Raw genomic sequence first — 21,610 nt, 5'->3', positions numbered from 1 at the left:
CAATGTCTGGTGAATACATTTGAAGAATTAAAGGTTAAGAAAGTAAATTCTTGACAAAGAAAACTCTGGAGACAAGTCCAAAGACAGATTGAGATCTAAATATGTTGACTTTCTGGCAACGTCTGTAACGAAGCTGATGCTAAATACACTGCTTTCGATATGTTGTGCTCACCTAGGGAGGTCAATAGGGACATCCTGAGATTGGGAAACTCTGGACCTCTTTGCTTAGGCTGGTGCCTGGAGAGAACACTGCAATTTCACTGTGAATCAGTAACACTATTGTGGGAGACATCCATTATGAATTAAAAGTCTAACTTGATTGTTGTGAAGAACAGGTGCTAAAGTTGCTGAGCCTTGCTTGTCTAAGATCCAAGACAAAAGTGCACTTGGTCGTCATCCAAGCGTAGGTGTCAGCTGATAGCACTGTGCTGGCATGCCATTAAGAGAAATAATTTCAGCTTGAAACTAACTCATGCCTGTACAGAACTTGTTTTTGCTGTCAACCTTGGATAAAGGAATGGCCATATCCTTGACGCTGAATTTTGTATTCCTATCAGCATCAAGAATGGATGCTGGATAACTTCATTTATGTAGACTCCACAATCGCCAACAATCTGCCACTTGATGCTAAAATAAACTCCCAGAATAAAAGTTGCAGCTGTTGTATCCAAGCTGAATTTTGTGGAATAATGTCAACTTAATTGAAAACACCTAACTGTGAGCTGCCAGGCCTGTGTCCTCAAAGCGTCTTCTACACTGGTGGAACCTGGATAACGTATGCTAGGCAGGAGAAAATATTGGCCATTTTCCACTTTCACTGTCTCACTCGAACATGTAAGCATACAAATTAGGAGCAGATGTAGGCTGTTTAACTCCTTGTGGTTGCTCCACCATTTCATAAGATCATGATTAATCTCATTGTAGTCTCAATTCCACATTCCTATCTACCCTTCAACCTTGTATTCCCTTGACAAAAATCTATCCACCTCTGCCTTATAAATATTCAAGCTCTGACTTCCCCAACTTGTTGACAAAGTCTGTTCCAAAGAGCCGTGACCTTTTTCAGCGAAAAAGAATTTGCCTCAGCTGTCCTAAGAGGGTGACACTTTATTTTTTAAACAATGACCACTAGTTCCAGACTCTCCCAAAAAAAGAATCATCCTTTCTACATCCACACTGTCAGGATCCCTCAGGATCATGTCACCTCTTACTCTCTGAAAATCCAACACATACAAACCTAGTCTGTCCAACCCTTGACTTATTTGAAATGAACCCTTAACCTGTACCTGAAAAGCAGATATCTGCAAGACTAGCAACCAGCTGCCAGAAAATAAGATCCAGTTTATTCAGTTGGCACAGACATGGGGTTGAATGGTCTCTTTCTGTGTTGTAATGTTTCTATAATTCTAGCTCTTCCCTTGTAAGACAACCATGTAATCCAGGTAACAGTCCGGTCATTCTCTGAATTACTTGCAATGCACTTATATCCTTAAAGTCAGGAGATCACATTACACTCCATTTGCTTGATTTTTAACCCACTTTTTCATTTGACTTATTTATATTGTTTTGTAATCTCTATGCAATTTACTTTTCTATCTTTCTTTGTGTCATCTGCAACTTTAGCAACCACACCTTCATCCAATTCATTTATACAAAACATTTTTTGTATTTAAATCAAAAAGGTTTTAATTTATATTTTTAAAAAATATTAAAATTCTTTATTAAAGTGAACAGGAACAAAAGCTCAGTTGGCCAAGAGAGCCCAATGAATCATGCACCTTCTCTACCCACTCTAGTTCTCTGTAGCAAATGTGCCAGAGACTGCCATTCCCAGAATGGAGATCCTGAGCCACATCAGGCAATATTTAACATCGAGTTAGCCACCATAGTTCAAGCCATCATCTTACAAGGTGAAAGCTAGCTAACCATCTCAGATTAAAAAAAAACATTTTGGGTGGTGTTCTTTCAAAAGGATAAAGGAGAACATTTTAATGGCATTTATAAAATGGTTTCTAACCACAACCACACCACAAATAAGATCAACTACTTCCATCCAAACAGCATCATTCAATTCATAACTTGCCTAAATTCACCTAATGCTGAAACTCTTCATAACTCTCTGGACTTAACAATTCCACTGCAATTCTGGCTGGCCTGTCATGTTCTACTCTCTCTTTAAACTTCAGATGATACAAAACTCTGTGTCTGTGTCCTATCACCTGTGCTTGCTTGCATTATGCAGCACTTCAAATTTTAAATTCTCATGTGTTTTAAATTTCTCCATAGCCTAACCCTTTCCCTATTCTGAGTGTCTCCACTCCGCAGCCCCGACAAGATATGTATTCCTCTAATGCCAACCTTGTGGCTATTCTGTCACTTGCCTGGGCCCTAGGTTCTGGAGTTCCCTTCCCTCTGTATGAAGCTGCATTAAATCTATCTCTTTGACAAGGCCTTTCTCATTTACTTTAACATATTATGTGGCTGTGTGTCAATCATTTTCCTGTGAAGTGTCCGTTGAGTTTATTATGTTAAAGGCATCAAGGGCAATTAGGAATGGGCAATAAATGCCCATGAGTGAATTTTAAAAAAATACAAATAAAGTTTCATCTACTACCAGTGAAATTGCCCGATGTTGGAAAGTGTTTATGCTTGTGAAAGATAAGGATGCAAATTTTTGAAATATAAATATATTAATTCAGAAGCATCTGAAATAAGAACAGAAGATACTGTAAATACTCGACAGGCTAGACAGCATGGAGAGAAACAGTTTTAAAGTGAAGGCCTAGATCTTTCAATCTCTGGGTCACCAGATATATGACTCAAGATTTCCATCAGAACCCCATACAAAGTCTAACATGTTGACTTGAACTTGTGATGGATAATCCCGCAGTCCCTGGGACCTTCTTAAAAAAAAACTCTAACTTTGAGAAGTGTTCGAACTTCAGGTAGTTTTCTTTTAAATTCAAACTATATTCATAAAAAATCTTCACATACATAGTCACTAGAGCACTTCAATTCTATGCAATCTTTGCATATTGAAAACAAACAAAAACCCAGGAATTTCGTTCTTGTGGAAAGCAATGTTTACATGCATTTGAGGCACCAGAAGGTCCGATAACTGAACAGATCCCTATTTAACTTTGGCAGACAGTGATCCTTCCCTATTGCTCCTTGCAGACAGCTGCCACAAGCTTTAGTGCTTTAGCCCTCAGTGTGTAGTCCTGGATCTTGGAATGTGTCAGTCTGCAACACCCGGTTGAGGTCAGCTCCTTGGTCGGGAAGGCCATCAAGTTTCAGGCTGACCAAGAGCATCTTTCACCGAGTTGATGATCCACCAGGCTCAGTCAATGTGTATCTCAGTATGCATCCCGGGGAACAGCCAGTAGAGCACAGAGTCCTGCATCAAGGAGCTGCTCAGGACAAGCCTCAACAAAAACCACTGCATCTGTCTCCAGATTTGGAAAAGCACATGCCTGAAGGAGATGTGTAAGAATCTCTACTCCCCCGCAGCCACTTCAAGAGCAATGTGAAGTGGCACAGAGTCCAGGCATACATGAAAGACCTCACAGGTAGTGCCCTTATCATTACCAGCCAAACTATGTCATCGTGCTTTTGGAAAGTTCTGGTGATGAGCCGTTCTACCAGGTGACTTTGACAGTCTACTCAGGGAATAACCCAACAGAATCTACCCTCTCCTTGTCCCGCAGTGTCTTGAGGATGCTATGTGCTGGCCACTTCTTGACGGACTTGTAGTCAAAGATGTTTTTCTTTGCAAATTTCTCCACGAAGGACAGATGATACAGAACGATCCAACTTTGGATAGTTCCTCAGGAAATGTTTGACAAATCCTAGTCTAATGCCTGGGTAACACCAAAACTCACCCCCAGTCACTCGCACTGACTCCCCACCTGACTCGACTAGCCCCTACCATCCAACTATCCCCTACCATCCAACTATCCATCCCCATTTACAACCTATCCTGACAACCCTGACCCCATCATACCTAATTATGCCTTCAATCCACTCACCCACGTGACACCCAGTGTCCCCATTACTACTGGACAATTAAACTTATGGCAGCCAGACCAATGGAAGTGGGTAATCCCATCTTCACTGATTCTATTTGCTGCCGTCTTTGTGGATTCCTGAGCTGACAGAGTTCTTCTACATGGGTCGATCAGAAAAGATGGATCTCCACACAGTAAGCATTTTTTTTAAATCAGTGCCAGTTACAACGGTCCCAGCACTGATCTAACATTTGGGCCCAAAGTGTTTCTCTCTCCAGATGCCTCTGACCTGCTCCATATTTACAGCATTTATTATTTTTATTTCAGATTAGCACTTGGCTATTTTCAAGTTTTGAAATCTTGCTACTTGTTGAAGCTTAAATCCTTCCCATTTCATTAACTTAAGTCAAACTTCTCTTTTACAGGAATAATGTGAAACCTAGTTCAGACACCAGGGATAATTCCCTAAGTTTCAATGATGGAATCATGAAAGCCAGTGTTCGAAGTTCAGCTGGACAGCAATTGCCAAGATTTTGTCATGAATGTGGAACCAAGTATCCTATCGAGTGCGCAAAGTTCTGTTGCGAATGTGGAGTGAGAAGGATGACCCTTTGATCATGCAGAATAATTACATTCCAGGAAAACATGCTGATGCAATTTTCAAAGCTCATCACTCCTAAGCTTTGCACTGCTCAATGATACACTACCAGGTTTAAGCAACTGTTGTGAACATTTACATAAATGTATCGTGTAATGGCAAAGTACGTTAATCTCTGAATTCTGTGCTGTGCAAAGTAGAAAATGTGAAATAGTAAGAATCACTGATTTGGATATGAATCCTTAATTTCTGTGTTGTTTACAAATGGCAATCAGATTATAGCAGAGCTCTTGAATTTCTTTTCACTTGACTGCACTAGAATTGCGGTCAGACTGGTGCCTTCACCATGAATCTTAAGGTGGGAGAAGGATAGCATGTAGTCAATGGGTGTTCACTGTGTTTTCTAGAGAAGGTTTCTCTAGTCAGGTAAAAGAACATTCAACATATTTTGTGTCGAATAATCTGCATAATAATAGTTAAATGAAGAAATTAAACAATTTAGTTGGGGTGGGAAGGAAGAAAACTGACCCTTGCTTTTACTTGTGGCTCAGTGTTGAGTTGTCATCCAAATATAATAACAAACCTGCCACTCATCAAATACATTATAAATTGGGCAAACCGAATGGAAACATTCTGGGTTGAATAATAAAACAATTAAAGCTAAACATGTGATATGCTGAACATAACAGCTCAAAAGAGTTGGATAAGAGTTGTGAGCTTGCTCAGCAGTTATGTGTAAAATCAAGTTAAAGCTTTACCTCATTTATCTATTTAAACCGACGAGTCACATTACTGTACAAAATGATTTTAAAAACAGCAGATTATGCAAATACAAAATAACCAGAGTTTGAAGTGTTTGTGGATGTTTTCAGTATAAAACATATTATGTTGGTAATGGTATATAGCTGTTAGGCTGAAACACTACAAAATGATAAAATGTTTATTTCAACTACTGACTGTTTTGAATAATCTGAAATAATTAAAGAAATAAGCAGTTATACTGTTAATGAAACTACTTATTGACAGATTATTGTGACAATTCAAGACAATTGTGACAATTGAAAGCTCACCTCATCTCCAAAGACAAACCTACACCACATGTACAGGCTACATACTGCTTATAAATTGGCATAAACCAGTGTGATGCTGTTGAATTACAATTCTTCTGTCTTGCCATTTTATTTGAAGCTGCTGAGTTATTGTCAATGGTCTATAGTACCAATGAAGATGTGTTTTTCATGTATCAAGGGTGTTTCATGTGAATAATTTGTTTCTAATGAGAAAAATGAATCCAATATTAATGTTAAAATGTTTAAATTTAATACACTAAAATCATCTGTGTTGCTCAAAAGGGAGGGCTAGTTGATACTTTTACATTTATTAAAGTACCAGATTTGGTAGCACTCACCTCTGAACACAAAAGTTGAGGATTTGAGTTTGTAATCTGCATTGGCAAGTCAATGCGGTCCTTAAAACCATAAGATGGCGAAGCAGAAGTAGGCCATTCAGCCCATCAAATCCAAGAAGTGTTCCACTGTCAGAGGTGCGATGCATAAGACATGTAAGCGGACGTTTTTAGGGTGAACTAATTTCCAACTATCCTGATACTGGAAGATCTAGACTGGTATATCAAAGACCAATCTCCCTTCTCAGGTGAAGTTAAAAGATCTCAACTCTATTTGAAAAAGCACAGGGAAGTTCTGCTGATATCCTGCTGAATAGCTATCTCCCAGCCAAACTAATATTTGGGGAAAAATCTCTTATTTGGTTATTTATCTCATTGCCACTTTGGGCATCTGGCTATTTCCCATAGTTTCTTATAAAATGACTGCATCAGAAAAGTACTGGATCATCTTTGAAGTTTGTGGGAATTGGTGTAGAAATAAAGTTCTTTTGATCATTAATATGAAAGTATGTAAAAATATCACTAATACGACACATAGTAATTGCAGTTCTGAGGAAGGGTCACTGGACCCAAAACATTAACTCTGATTTCTGTTCACAGGTGCTGCCAGATCTGTTGTGCTTTTCCAGCAACTTCTGACTTTGTTTCTGATTTACAGCATCCGCAGTTCTTTAGGTTTTTATGTTACACAGTAATTGCTGACAGTTGTTGGAAATAGCACAATGAAGTAATACTGTTTTAGAACATTCCCTCCTTCATTTTAAAAATGTAAACATCCTTTTAAAAAGTGCCGAGGAAAGAGTTTTAAGTTTGTATGTTGGTTTCACATGGAGTAATCTTGATGTCTCTAAAGCAGAGGCAGAAATTGAAAGATGATAAAGCTATTTACTCAAAAGTATCTTTGCAGTTTCATGTTTGTAAGTAGAAAATAAAGGCTCCAATATGCAAATACTAAATGTTGATTATATTTGAAAGCAATTGTAAACTGCTAATGTTATTATCTGTTAATTAACATTGTTGTTTCTCACTGTAAGTTGTACACTAGCATGTTTTGAAAAATGTGAATCAATATGAGATTGGGTTTTAAATTCCTATCATACTGCTTTGTCAGTTATTTCATCATTTACTGGTAAGACATCTGACTATAAACAAAGTTCTTACGTTAAAAGATGTGTTTAATATTCAAAACTAGGTGTAACTTAGAAAGAGGTGGGTTACGTTTAACTCATATTGAAATTTTAAAATCTGAAGCATCCCAGGAGACATATTAGCAATTTTAATATTTCAGTGAGGTGGGCAGACGCTGTCAAAAGCGCAAGGCAGCTTTAATAATCCAGATCTTCCGGTGTCAGGGTAGTTGGAATCTAGTATACGCCCAAAATGTGAGATGGAGATGAAGAAATGTTCAGGGAGAAGTGACTTTACTGCACGTATTTTGGCCAAGAGGTGCAGGAGTGCTGATTCTCAGTGTCTCCACCCCATCTGCAGAAATTGGATATCTCGCACTCCAGTTTATTTGTAAAAAGGAAGCCTTCATTTAAATTTGTGGTTGCATTACTGAAAATCACAACTTAAATGAATGGAATTTAAGTGTACCTCGTTTCCCGTTGGAATCCATGTTAAAGCTAAACTCTCCTGAAGAAGTTTTAATTGACCAGGCTCCATCTAGTGGCAGACATTTGACTAACCTCTGCCACTAGGTGGAGCCGAGGACATAGCAAACAGGTGAAAGTGGACACTGACAAAAGGGAAAAGCAGAGGGCAGGAATAGGAGCCAAGGTGGCGTTAGGGGATGGGTAAAGTCAAGAAAGTCCGAGGACCACAGAAAGCCAGGGAAACCAAGTGCAACAGCAGAAACATAGGGGAAATGTTTTGAGTGCAGTCAGACCACTCAAAGTCTGTCATACAACTTTAAACTGAAATTCGCCAATAAACAAACATGTTGTCAACTTTATTAATGATTTTAAGCAAAATAACCTAAAATGGATCAACCTTAAACAGGCACTGTATGCAAATATCTCACACACAGGTCAGTGCCTTTGCTATCTAATTTGCTTGAGTATGTGTGGGTGCATATTAATAAAGATCCAAAGTAGAATGCCAATAGAGTTGTTAGTTTGTCAACTATATTTTCTACTTTCCATCCAAAATATATTGCTTTTAACTCATTTTCTGGTGAAGTGTTTCTTTTGTCATAAATATAAGCTAAGGCAAATTAATTGTCACATACTTCTACTGATTTTAACATATGTTTCAAACTGATTAACCTCCAGAAAAAAAATGTCCATTCTGCTGTTTAGTATTTTGGCACATCTTGTTAATTTTTAATTAGCTGCATATTGATTGTCTTGGAATGAAATAATCAGGCTTACATACAAAAATATGGAGTCTGTCATCAAAGTTGCACCGAAGGCATCTTTAGAATGAACATGTTTACATATCCATCTGGGTAAAGGATAAGTGAAATATTTGATTTGAGAACATAGATACTTAGGGGAAAAACAAAATTAGGGCACCTTTTTTAAAAACTGTTTAGGTCCGTGATATTCCTTAAGTCTTAACATTTTCTTCAGACTGCTATTTGTGCCTAAATTTGTTTTCGCTCTAAAATTTAGATTAACTGTAATAATTTTCTAATCCAAAATATAACAAAAACACTTCAGCAGTTGGAGCATAAATTTGTATTGTTTAGAGGATGTGAAGACTAGCTTTAATTAATCCTTTGAAGACTCTGGATTCCTTTCAGTCTCAAAATGGAAGTGACATTGAAAAAAAACAGGAATTGTTTGAAGTGTGTATTGAGTTTTAGTTGTGTGTATATGCCTCAAACTTGCACTGTAATAGTCATTAGGAACATTTTTAAATTCAATCACATGAGATGCTGCACACCAAATCCAATTTATGTTATTACTTAGTGCTATGTATGTTACACAATGTAATTTCAGAACAAATAAATAAGGTGATGTTTTAAAATTCTGTAGAAACTATGATCACATATCAGGAGGGAGTGAGGACTGCAGATGCTGGAGATCAGTCGAGAGTGTAGTGCTGGAAAAGTACAGTAGCATGCAAGGAGCAGGAGAATCAACATTTCGGGCATAAGTCCTTCATCAGAAATCATCCTGCCTGACCTACTGTGCTTTTCTAGCACCACACTCTCAACCATGTTCACATATCAGCTTGCTATTCCTGAAATATTAGACACTATAGTAATTAATTACATAATGAATTAGTTTTGGTAATCATTGGTATAACCTAGAGGAATATATTATTTCCTACATGCAAGTATCTTGCAATCTCATTCTTAAGCTTGGTTGCGATTTATAGAAGTTAGGCCTGTGTGTTTTCTCTTCTAAACCGATTTAGTGTCCAGCACAGTTTTCCTGAAACCATCTCACCTTTATTTTAAAATGTGCTTTTAGATAATTGCTGTTCATCTTCAGTACCAATCATCTGAAATACCCCTACGCTCTTCACTTAATGGGCATCTCATCTTACTCCATGTTTTTCCTGTTAGAGTACCAGCTAAATACTTTGGGATTCCTGGATTTATCTTTCTCATCTGACTGTAAGCATAGGTTAAGCTTACTCCGATTTCATTTACAATGCGAAGTGTAGATTTCCAAGTTTGCGGGAGCAGCATCAGCTCCCTGAGTGCAAAAATGGGCATTTATATATAACAGTATAATTCTTTTAATATTTATATGAGCAGAATTCTGCCTTCCATTAATTGGCAGAGTGACGCAAATTGTAATTGCAGAACATGGAAGGTCAGTCCAATAGACTGATTTACTGCCAATCAACTTGTTATATGAAGAATTTAAAGCGAATAAGTGAACAAGGTATACAGGTCATTAATAGCCGCAGTGTAACAAGGTGCACCGAAACAAGAACATGGAATCCTTAGTTTCATATATAGAGGTACAAAGTATAAAAATAATGCTGAGGTTGTGCAACACTATACCTGTTGTTTTGGGCTCTGCTTTATAAGCATTATTAAAGCCAAAGGGGACAGTGATGGCACAATGGTAATGTACCTAGACTAATAATTCAGAGGCCAGCATTCTGAAGACATTGGGTACGATTCCACCACAATAGCTGGAAATTGAATTCAATTCATTTTATATAAGGGACCAGAAGATTACTTGAGAAAAGAGAAATATTAAAGGGTTTGGGGTGGGGGGTGGTGGGGAAGAGAACAGGAAACGAGGTAATCAATGGAAAACTATGCTGTAATTGAAACAAGTGAAAGACCCTTGTTTCTATAACCTAGAATTCTTTGGCCAGCAAGCAGTTTTATGTTTTAAGTAATATTTAAGTTATATAATATTCTTACTGGACATGTAGGCACTTGTTCCTCAATTGTAATTTAAGTCACCAGAACAGGTATTGCAAAAAGTAAAATACGGGAAAAAGCCTGCCTTAGCTTGAGAAAAAGCCGTCACAACTATCACTGATATTTACCATTTCTAGCCTTTCCATTCTGTGCTGAGTGTGAGCTTAGCTCTCAATTATTAAACTAAGCCCATTTTGCACAGAACCCTTCAGAGTGAACAATGAAACTTTATATCCTGGATACTGGGCTGCCTTATTTTGTGCTGTTCCTAATTTAAAGATGATTCTACAACTTGCAACCTAATATCTTATATTCACGCATACAAATATATATGTTGAAAATAACTGATTTAGATATAACAAAACAATGGATTCTTTGTGATCAATCCTACTGATTTATGGTTATTTCCCTCAGAAAACTGAAAAGGCTGTGTGACCAAATAAATATTAGGTATGAATGCAACCGAAGTGAAAAATTATTTACATGGAGTTAACCTCACTGTTTTCTTTATGAACACTGTAGGTGCAAAGGCAATGGAGCCAGAGTTCCTAGAATCCCTGCAGTGTGGAAGCAGGCTATTTGGCCCATTAAATCCACACTGACCCTCCAAAGAGCATCCCACCCAAGCCCACCACATTACCTTATCCCTGCAATTCCTATGGTTAACCCATCTAGCCTGCACTCCCCTGGACAATTTAGCATGGCCAATCCACCTAAACTGCATATCTTTGGACTGTGGGAGGAAACCAGAGCACCCAGAGGAAACACATAGACATGGTGAGAATGTGCAAACTCCACCCAGACAGTCACCCAAGAGTGGAATTGAACCCAGGTCCCTGGCACTGTGAGGCAGCAGTGCTAACTGCTGAGCCACTGTGCTAAGTTGAAGGAATTAGAGAAAACACAAAGATTAAGAGTAATAAGAGTCTTTAGAAGGTAACCTTTGGAAAACAGAATCTAGTAGACCAAATATTGACACCGCTGAAAATGTGTTGCTGGAAAAGCACAGCAGGTCAGGCAGCATCCAGGGAACAGGAGAATCGACATTTCGGGCATAAGCCCTTCTTCCTGAAGAAGGGCTTATGCCCGAAACGTCGATTCTCCTGTTCCCTGGATGCTGCCTGACCTGCTGTGCTTTTCCTGCAACACATTTTCACCTCTGATCTCCAGCATCTGCAGACCTCACTTTCTCCTCAAATATTGACACCATGTAATGTTGGTGCTGAGAAGTCAACCTATAGTTGAAAATGTAAGACAAAAGAAAATTCAAGCCTAATCAAAGCACTTCAGAAAACCCTAAGAAACACAATTGCAATGAAGATACAAAATGTTCAAATGCACAACTGTACAGAAATGTTGGCATATGATTCCATGTATTACTGTTATGAATGTACAGCTGTCTTTGGGAATGCTTATTAGCCAGTCACCTATTAATGTTGAACAGTTTAAGAGCTAATTGTGGGCAATTTAGCTATTTAAAAATGTCTACATCTAGAATTTTAATATAATAGAATATTACTATTTAATGAGGGTTTGACTCCAATGACAGCTGCCCCAAGCCAGTTCTGTTGAGATGAAATGTAGAATAATATTGGGGCAGTTGTATTCCATCTTTGGTTTTATTTCACTCATTTCATATCCCAAAAACACTATACAATGCAAAACAGAGAAATGCAGGAAAACCCATACAGCATTTGGATTTAATAAGTGTCAGATTTCTATCTTTTGCACCTTGGAAATTCTATCATTCTTGAGATATTGCAAATTGCATCCATTGCTCATTAACTCTTTCAGTTTGTTGAGTGGTCTCCCTAACACCTCGCACTTTTATGCAAAAACTAATTATTGGAATAAACTTATTCAAACATGTTTTTAGATAATATTCAGTGTTAATTTGCAGTAAAATATACATTTCTCCTGAAATGGTACACACATCTCAAAAGAGTTTTTTTTTCAATATTTGTGCTTTATGTTAATGCATTATTTGAAGTAAACTGAAGTATTAATGTATGTATTTGTAATTTGTAGGATCAGGTTTGTCCTAATAATGTGATGTATTTGATTCTTGTTGTAAAGTACCTTATAAGAGATTAGAATTAATTCTAATGAGATTTAAGCTGAAGTGAGAATTGCGAAATCTTCTATAAATTGAAAATCAGAAGCCAGGAATCAGATGAAAGCTGTCTAATAAGTTAATGTTTTAACTGAGACAGTGTAACAGAAACATTACTATGTTAAAAGTATTTCCACCCATTTCCTAAAACAACATTTTCAGTGATTTTAATGTTTTATTTAATAGTTATGTACTGTACATAGTTTTACTCTTGCAAACATTTTGGTGAATAGAGATCATGTTTAATTTGTAAGCTTCAACTGAGTCATATTAGCATTCCACCATTTAACTGTTTTCAAACCAAGCCAATTTCAAAGCAAATGTATTTAATTGTAATGGGGGCATGAAAAATATATTTCAAAACAAACTTTAAAAAAGTATTTTCATTTCTTGCAATGTTTTGATTAATGTAAATGTTATTCTGCTGTCATTAATTAAAATGTGAGATAATGTACAACAATCAGGAATAAAGTGCATGCACTGCATCGATATGTGTCCACTTTATTTTGTTATAAAGAAAGCTTGCCAAGTAAATCAAAGTAAATAGCACTTCCTTCTTGCCAAAGTGGATACTAATTATACATAAATCACTATTTACTTAAACTTAAAATTGTCAAATGCACTTTTAATATTTTGTATTTAATTGTCATTTTGAAATATCAGCAATGTATTTAGCATTTAATTCTAGTGTTCCTCAAGTATCTACTATTGGACCTCTTCTATTTCTCATCTACATATTAATGTTACCAAAGGGAAACGAAAAACAGAGCACTGGTTTCCAAATGCACTCTGATATACTCAGGCCTCTTAGTCACTCTGTTGTCACTACACTTTTAGACTGCTTATATGACACATATACTGGGTGAACAGAAAAGACTTCCAGGTAAATATTGGAAAAATTGTCTTTGGGCCTAACCACAAGCTCCATTTCCCCAATGTTGATTCTGCTCCTCTCAGCAACAATAATGTTTAGACTGAACAAGATTGTAAGCAACTTTGGTGTGCTATCTGACCCCAAGATGAGCTTTCAAACACCTATTTGTGTTGTTTATTTTCATCTCATTAACACTGCCAATCTCCACTCCCGCCTACTATTCATATCTTTATTGCCTTTACACTTGCCCCTTGTAAATTATTAGCCTGCTCCCATGCTTTACCCTTAAAGCCATCCAAAGTTCTACTGCTTGATGCTAACTCGCAAAGATTCATAAATCATATCTGAGCTTGCTAACCTACAGTGCCTTCCCATAAGCAATGTCTCAATTTTGAAATTCTTTCAACCTTGTTTTAAAATCCTGCCACTACCTGGCTTCTTCTAGAATCTGGCCTTTCCCATCTCCGGCCCTATAACAATCTGTGCTTTTTTAATTACTGTCTCTTGAGTATGACTTGGATTTTAATTGCTGGGACTTTTGTGGCTGTATTCAGCTGCCTACAGGCCCTAATCTCTGGAATTCTCTCCCTCTCTAATCTCAGACAAGCTGAATATTATTTAAATGGAGAGAGACTGTAGAAAGTTGCAGCACAGAGGGAATTAGATTTCTAATGCATGAATTACAAAAAAAAACTAATACCTGGGTTCATTAGGTATTAGAAAAGGCCTTTATTTCAAAGGCAATAAAGTATAAAAATAGTAAGGGCATGCTAACCTATATAAGGTACTAGTGAAACCACACCCAATTTACTGTGAAGTGTTTTGATCGTGACATTCTAAGGAAAGATAAACTTGCATTAGATATAATCCAGACAAGGTTAACTAGGTTGTTTGTAGAAGGGAGGGACTTTGGTGTATGAAAAAGTTGGGTAAATTGAGCTTGAAGTTTAGAAGGATGGGAGGAGACCTCACTGAAACATGAAAAGATTGTTAGAAACATTGCTTCCCCTGGGGGGAGAGGCTAAAACCAGAGGGTATAATCTCAGAATAAGAGGTTACCCATTAAAACCGAAATGAGTAACAAGTTCTTTTTGTCTCAGGGAACTGTGGATCTATGCAATTGTTCATCACAGAGAGCATTCGAGGCTGTGTTGCTCAGTAAAGCTGAAAATGTGTTGCTGGAAAAGCGCAGCAGGTCAGGCAGCATCCAGGGAACAGGAGAATCGACGTTTCGGGCATAAGCCCTTCTTCAGGACCTGAAGAAGGGCTTATGCCTGAAACGTCGATTCTCCTGTTCCCTGGATGCTGCCTGACCTGCTGTGCTTTTCCAGCAACACATTTTCAGCTCTGATCTCCAGCATCTGCAGTCCTCACTTTCTCCTTTTTGCTCAGTAAGGTCAAGGCTGAGATAGACAAAATTTTAATCATTAAGCGAATAAAGGGTTCTGGAGATAAGACAAGAAAGTATAGATGAGGATTAGCAGATCAACCATAGTCTCACTGAATGGAGGAGCAGAGTCAATGGGCTAAAATGGCCTACTTCTGTTATAGAGTCATAGTCATACAACATGGAAACAGATCCTTCGATCCAACCAGTCCACGCTGAACATAATCCCAAACTAAACTAGTCCCACCTTCTTGCTCCTGGCCCACAGCTCTCCAAACATTTCCCATTCATATAGTTATCGAAATGTCTTTTAAACTTTTTAACTGTGCCCGCATCCATGACTTCCTCAGGAAATTCCTTGCATATGCGATCCACCCTCTGTGTAAAAAATTTACCCCTCATGACTTTTTTAAATCACTCCTCTCACCTTTAAAATATTCCCCCTACTCTTGAAATCCCCCATTTTAGGAAAAAGACACATGCCTTTAAACCATATCCGTACTCTTCATGATTCTTACATTTTATGGTCTTAAGAGCAGATGGGTTAGAATGGAACTACACAAGGGCTTTAGTTAGGCTACAATTGAAGCATTATGTGCGATTCTGGTCGCCACACTAAGAAAGGATGTGATTACTTTCAAGAGAAGATTAACCAGGATGTTATCTGCTCTGGAGTGTTTCAGCTATGCAGAGAGACTGTGATTATTTTCCTTAGAGCCGAGAAGACTGAGGGGGATCCCAAGTGAGATATCCGAAATTGTGAGTGACATAGATTGGAAGGAACCTTTCCCATGAGACAGTAGTATGGAAAATAAAGAACATGAAAGCATGGGAAGGGTTAAAGCATGAAGACCACTGGCAGCCTGTGTTCTGTGGAAGGCAGGATGGCATAACCATAGTGGAACATTTTTACACCAATTAGCAGAATAAGGTTAAGGTTGAAAGGTCACTATGGCAAGATGAGATAACACAAATAATAAACCACGTTTCTCTGTTAAGTGTTATTATGACAGGATTGGGACAATAAATATTTGGGACATGACATTAAAATATCTAATTAATAGTTAGTATGTCAGCTTGAGACAGGAGACTGTTGTAATAGATGGAATAGCTAAATATCTATCATGACAGGTTAGTCAGGAATGGATGATCACTGTAGCAGAGTTAGCAATAAATATCTAACCGTGACACTAGAATGACATTAAGTAGAATGTGCAACTAAAGAGATAATGGGAACTAACATCACTGGTTTACTGTGTAGCTAGAGTGAGGAACTTTGATTAATATAGTTGGACATGCTGATAAGCTAACAGAAACATGATAAAAAAATATAAAAATCCACAGATCCTGAGGTCCATGGGCATTCGAGAATCTGCTTTGTCAGTGTCACGGTTTTTTGTTTGCAAATAAAAGACCTACTTCTTGAAGAACTCTCTGCGTCTCATAAGCTAACAGAAACATGATAAAAAAAATATAAAAATCCACAGATCCTGAGGTCCATGGGCATTCGAGAATCTGTTTTCTCAGTGTCACGGTTTTTTGTTTGCAAATAAAAGATCTACTTCTTGAAGAACTCTCTGCGTCTCCTGGTGGTTCTCTATATTTTCTCCACAACAAATCTGGCGCTGCGAGCAGGGTCGTGCAGAGACCCACCTGGGCAGAGGGCGGCAGTAACAGGGCGCTTCTTGGTCCACCAGGGGCACTCCCGAGACTGTCAGAATAAGGGTACCCAACGAAAAAAGGTTAGCATTTTTGCTGTGAATTCGGACTATATTTTGTTGGCTTCAAGTGGTCCTTGGGGACTCAGTGGTGCGGGAACCTGCCGGAGGGTCTCTCCGATCCATGATCCAAAGGCGAGGGGTAAATTGCTGCTGAAGGAGACGTGGAGAATTGGTCAAGAAAATTGCGCAGTGGGGTAAGGGGTGAGTAAGATTAAAAAGTAGCAAAACTTCCACGTGGTGTATGTAAGACCCTATAGATAGGGTAGTAATATAAGACCCTATAAATAGATAGGGCAGAAATATAAGACCCTATAGATAGATAGGGCAGAAATCTTCCTATAGATAGATAGGGCAGAATAAATAAGGGGAAATTGTTTTACTGAAAGCGCTGATAGACCTGTTTAGAACGCCGGCAAATTGGTAGTGGATGATTAAAAGTAAAATAGCAGAGAATAGTCATAGTGTTACGAGACTGTTAAATGTTTTAAATAAGGCCTGTAGGATAATAGGATTTTTGGAAATGAACAAAGGGTCTGTTTAAGTAAGGCTCTGGCTGAGAGAGATTGATTTTGTTTCCCTGGAGATCGAGATCCAGGGGTATTTTGATTTTATTTTGCACTGTAAGAATTTAAGATAGTTTTTTTTGAGAGAGAAATTTCTTAAGAAATCGTTAATAATTGGTGCATTTTGAAGGTGCAGTGTTAGTTTGGTTTAAGCTGAATGAATGAGAATAGGTTGTTTGTATTAACTCGCTGCAATTGAGGACGTTTGGAAATTAATAGATTGATAAGGGACAATTGCAAGTTATAAAGTTGGGAATTGCTTATACTATTGAACAAAGCACTACTGGACTTGAATGGTATGAGGAAGTGATTTACGAGAGCAAAGATAAGACATTAGTTTGTCTGAAATATATCGTAGGATGGATAAAGGGACTGCAGTTGAGATACTGAGTAAGAAATTTCCAGTGGCAAGAAATGATATTGTAAAAATTTCTGAGAAATGGGAAAAAAGAACTAAGGATTTATTGACTAAACGGCCAAAAGAAGGTACCTTTGATATACATATGTGCAATGAGATGGAAGGACTAATTAAGAACTATAAGCCGAAAGATAAATCTAAAAATAGAAACCAAAAGAGGGATCAGGAGATGGAAATATTGAAACTTTTCAGGAAAGAGGGTGAGGAACTGAAGGTAGCTTGTCAGGCACCTGTGGTGACCAGGAAAGCTGCAAAGAACAAGCTGAGCAGTAATGGGAAACAGAAAAGCAGGAATCAGCACCCCACCCCCTCTATACCCAGATGTGGAGGAGTTGAATAGACCTCCTCCCTACTCGAATGAAGAGGCATTGAAGCAGTGTCCAGTAATAAAGGGAACAGTAGAAATAGAGAGACAGTTAGAATGGGATAGAAGTGCGGAAGACAAAAATGAACTGAGAGAAAGTAGAGAAAGAGAGAAAAGGGACGGGCAGGAGCAACTAGAAGCTACACAACAAGAGCAAGAAGAGCTGAAACATGAGCTTAGTGTGCTGCATGGGCTAAGGGAACAAAAAGCAATTGAGGAATACTCATTGCGATACGAAAGAAGGGCTGAAGAGAAAAGCAGTGAAAGTGACGCAAAGCAAGCAGAAAAGGACGATGAAAGACAAGGAAAGAAAAAGGCCCTGTACCTAAAGAATGGGAAGAATTAGAAATTCCTCAGAGCCCGAGGGGGACTTATTCCAAAGTAGTGTCAATAAAGGGAAAAAGGGCCAACAGGGAAGGATGCTAACGCTCCTTATAAAAGAGGGGAGAAACCCACAATACATTCCTTGGGGAACTCAGGATCTGGAAGGGCTGAAGAATGCGCTGCCCATGAGGGAGCAGGAAAGTGGATAAGGGCTTTTGAAGATGAAACCACAGGGCAATTGCTGGCTATAGGAGACTTGAAGGCACTGCTGGTGAGGTTGGTAGCGCTCCCAAAGTTAAAGGAAATAATGGTCCGAGCCCATTTGAAAAATGTGGCAGACAGTCCAATGATTGATGGGGTCGGGTTTGATCAGGTGAGGCAGAATGTATGGCAGGCCTTAAGAGACTGTTATGAGGGGATCCAGTGGGAGAAAATGAAAACCCGGCTGCCTACTTGGAGAAACAGTTAAAGACGTGGAGGCTGGAAACAGAGCAAGACATAGAGACTAATCAGTTGCTGACCACAATGTTCCGAAATTCCATCATTGAGGCAATGCCCTCCCAAGTCAGGTCAAGGCTGGAGGAGGTGGTGGGTCTAACATAATCAATGAGCCACCAGGAATTTAGAGATCATGTAGCTCATGCAGTTGAAAGGTTTCAAAATGACAAAGACAAACTGTGTTAACAGCAGCAGGAGGTGAAAGGAAGCTGGCGCAAATGCAGCTTGAAGAGCTTAAAAAGAAAGAAAAAGAGAAGGCTAAAAAGGTGTTGCCAGTAAGAACCGACACAGCAATCAACACTGGCGTGAGCCAAGTTCTGGTGCAAGGGGGGGGGGGGTCCTATCAGGTAGCCAGACGGGGGCCAGAAAGTCCCATGCCAGCAACGGAGTGTTTTGAGAGAAGCTTTCCTGCAGGTGACGTATCCGGGGCAGCCGAAACAGAACTGGGGTCCCCAAGGACAGGGACATAGGAATGGGGGACTAAGGTACATGATAAATAATCAGGCTCAAGGGGGGCCAGAAATGATATGCTGGGGATGCCATCATCCAGGCCACTTTAGGAGGAATTGCCCTTATTGGACCGGGCCCTGTCTGCCCTACAGCAGCCTGAACAGCGGGAATCCCCAGTGGCCACTGCCCAGACACCTACAGGCTCAGCAGGACCTGTTAACCCATGTGGGATATGTTAGGGATGCCCTGAGAACCTGGGTGGGAAGGGGCACTACCCTGTAGTAGCATGGGAGGCTGATCAAGAACTAGTAATACAAGTTAATATAGAAGGAAGGCACACACCGGTGATGATAGATACTGGAGCTACATAGGAGAAAGTGAGGACTGCACACATACACTTGTGTAGAGCCGTGGTATGCCTTTCACCTTCCCATGTCAAGTACATGTGTTAAAACTGTAGGGATCTCAGGGAAATCACAGTTAACCCGATTTACAGCTCCAGTAAGATTAGAAATGGAAGGTAGGGAGATAGCTCTACCAATATTAGTGTCTAAAGATTTGCCAATTAACTTGTTAGGTGGGGATGCTTTACTACAGTTAGAGGTAAGATTGGAGTGCATACAGCAGGGCTTGGTCATAGAAAAGGCCAATACACAATTAGTGATGCAAGAAGTTAAAGATGTTAATGTTTATTGGATAGAGGATATAGCAAGTGATATTCAAGACATTTGGGGATGTGGGAAGCAGAAGTGTTGACGATGTTGACTAAAGCAAGACCACCTAAGTCTGAGCTGCACTGTCCAGTGATATTTGATGAGTCTCAGGATGAGGTGTTAGAGAGGCAGTGGCAGCAGGAAGTCACTGCTCCACAACATTTGAGAAGCGAACCAATAGTATTAGGGAAGCATGGAGTGATCCTGCAAATAGAGAGAAATGCATTCCTGGAAAAGTGGTACAGAGTACCAGGCGCCGCAACACATGTAACCTCACTGGTAAATAAGGGATATCAATCTAAAGACTTAGGACCTATGGTCAGGCATGTAGAAACAGTCAGGGAATGGCATATGCTCACGTCAGAGGTTTGGGAATCTGGGGGTGGCAGCTATATTAAAATCTTAGCATGCTGCAACCTGACAGGGAATCCGAAGGAAGTCAGCGGAGCATGCCAGTGACAGTGGGGGAAGGTGATCAATATGGTAATAAGCGATTGGATGCATTACCAGCCACTTTATGGTCACAGCATGATACAGATCTGGGGAGAGTGAAATCAGTTAGCACAGTGGAAATAAGGTTGAAACCAGGAGCTGGGACAGTAATGAAATCTCTGATGAATGAATTTATCCTAAGGTTTGGTATACCATCGGAGATCAGCTTAGAGAATGGGTCTGCCTTCATTCAGAAAGTAGTTAAGTTGGTGCTGCAGTCTGTGAGAATCAAACAGAGGTTTGGGTGCACGTATCATCCCAAGTCACAGGGTATAGTGGAAAGGATGAATGGGACATTGAAAGCCAAATTAAACAAGATCTGCACAAGCACAAACCTTGATTGGGTTGATGCGCTGGCATTGGCGCTAATGAGTTATCGCATGCAGACTAATCGCATGACCAATCTAACACCGCATGAGATGCTCACAGGTAGACCTACACCAGTGCCAGGTGGAAAGGCCCATATGAAGGGCCTAGCCTGGAGCGGTTAAGCTTGGAACTTAAGCAATATATGCAGCAGCTAACTATGATACATGAGACTATCCACCCGTAGGAAACACAAAGGGAACTGCCACCTGTTAACGAGGAAGGACCTATCAAAGGCGGGGATTGGGTGTATGTGCAGGTTTTTCGAAGATGCTGTAATGAGCTGAGGAGAGAGGGACCTTTCGTAGTGACTAAGGCATCACCTACCGCCATCCAAGTGGAAGGATGGCACATATGGTACCACCTTAATCATTGTACTAAAGTTCTCCCACCAGCACAAACTAACTCTAACACTGAGATAAGTGGAGCTGAGACCGAGGAACTTGGAGACAGGCAGGGCACACAGGAGGCCAGTACCCCTCAGCAGGGTTCCACACAAGGTACAGGTGAAGTTCTTTGGGATACTGATCATTCTAGAAATGATTGTGATGGAGATGTGGAGCATAGTTCTCCTGGCAGTGGGGATGGGGAAGACATGGGGGATGCCCATGATACTTCCCTCTCTGATGCCAGGCCTGCATATTCAGATTTGGAGACCATTAACTTGGCAGACCTGTACTGGTAATTCTAGGGTCGTTCAGGCTGGGAGGCAAAGACGTATTAGAAGTGTGGTCCTTGCTGCCCTAACATGGGTACGCGCCGTGACAATCACTGGTATCAATGGGCAAATTATACAGCTGTAATGATGTCTGGACAAGACTGTTTCTTGTCTACTAAGGCAACCCCCTCATACTATGTTGTCCATATGCCTTATAACTTGACCACCTGTATTCAATGGCATTTGCAACACTCTAGCCGACCTCTTAACCTGGATGATTCATCAATTTACAAGCAATCCCATTGCCCGTTTTGGTGCCTCCT

The 21,610-nt window shown here is 39.5% G+C and overlaps 1 protein-coding gene across 1 annotated transcript in view; it reads left to right on the top strand.

Annotated features, from left to right (window-relative positions):
* The window catches only part of zc2hc1a (zinc finger, C2HC-type containing 1A), a 53,635-nt gene extending 44,556 nt beyond the window's left edge, over positions 1–9,079 (top strand). Inside the window, exon 9 of the mRNA XM_043689113.1 lies at positions 4,433–9,079. Coding sequence (XP_043545048.1) covers positions 4,433–4,622 — 190 coding nt within the window. The 3' untranslated portion in view covers positions 4,623–9,079. The remainder of the gene's footprint in view (positions 1–4,432) is intronic.
* Positions 9,080–21,610: the final 12,531 nt, after the last annotated feature.

Source organism: Chiloscyllium plagiosum, chromosome 4 (genome assembly GCF_004010195.1).
Source record: "Chiloscyllium plagiosum isolate BGI_BamShark_2017 chromosome 4, ASM401019v2, whole genome shotgun sequence".
Taxonomy (NCBI): Eukaryota; Metazoa; Chordata; class Chondrichthyes; order Orectolobiformes; family Hemiscylliidae; genus Chiloscyllium; species Chiloscyllium plagiosum.
This window is presented reverse-complemented; position numbering and strand designations above follow the sequence as displayed.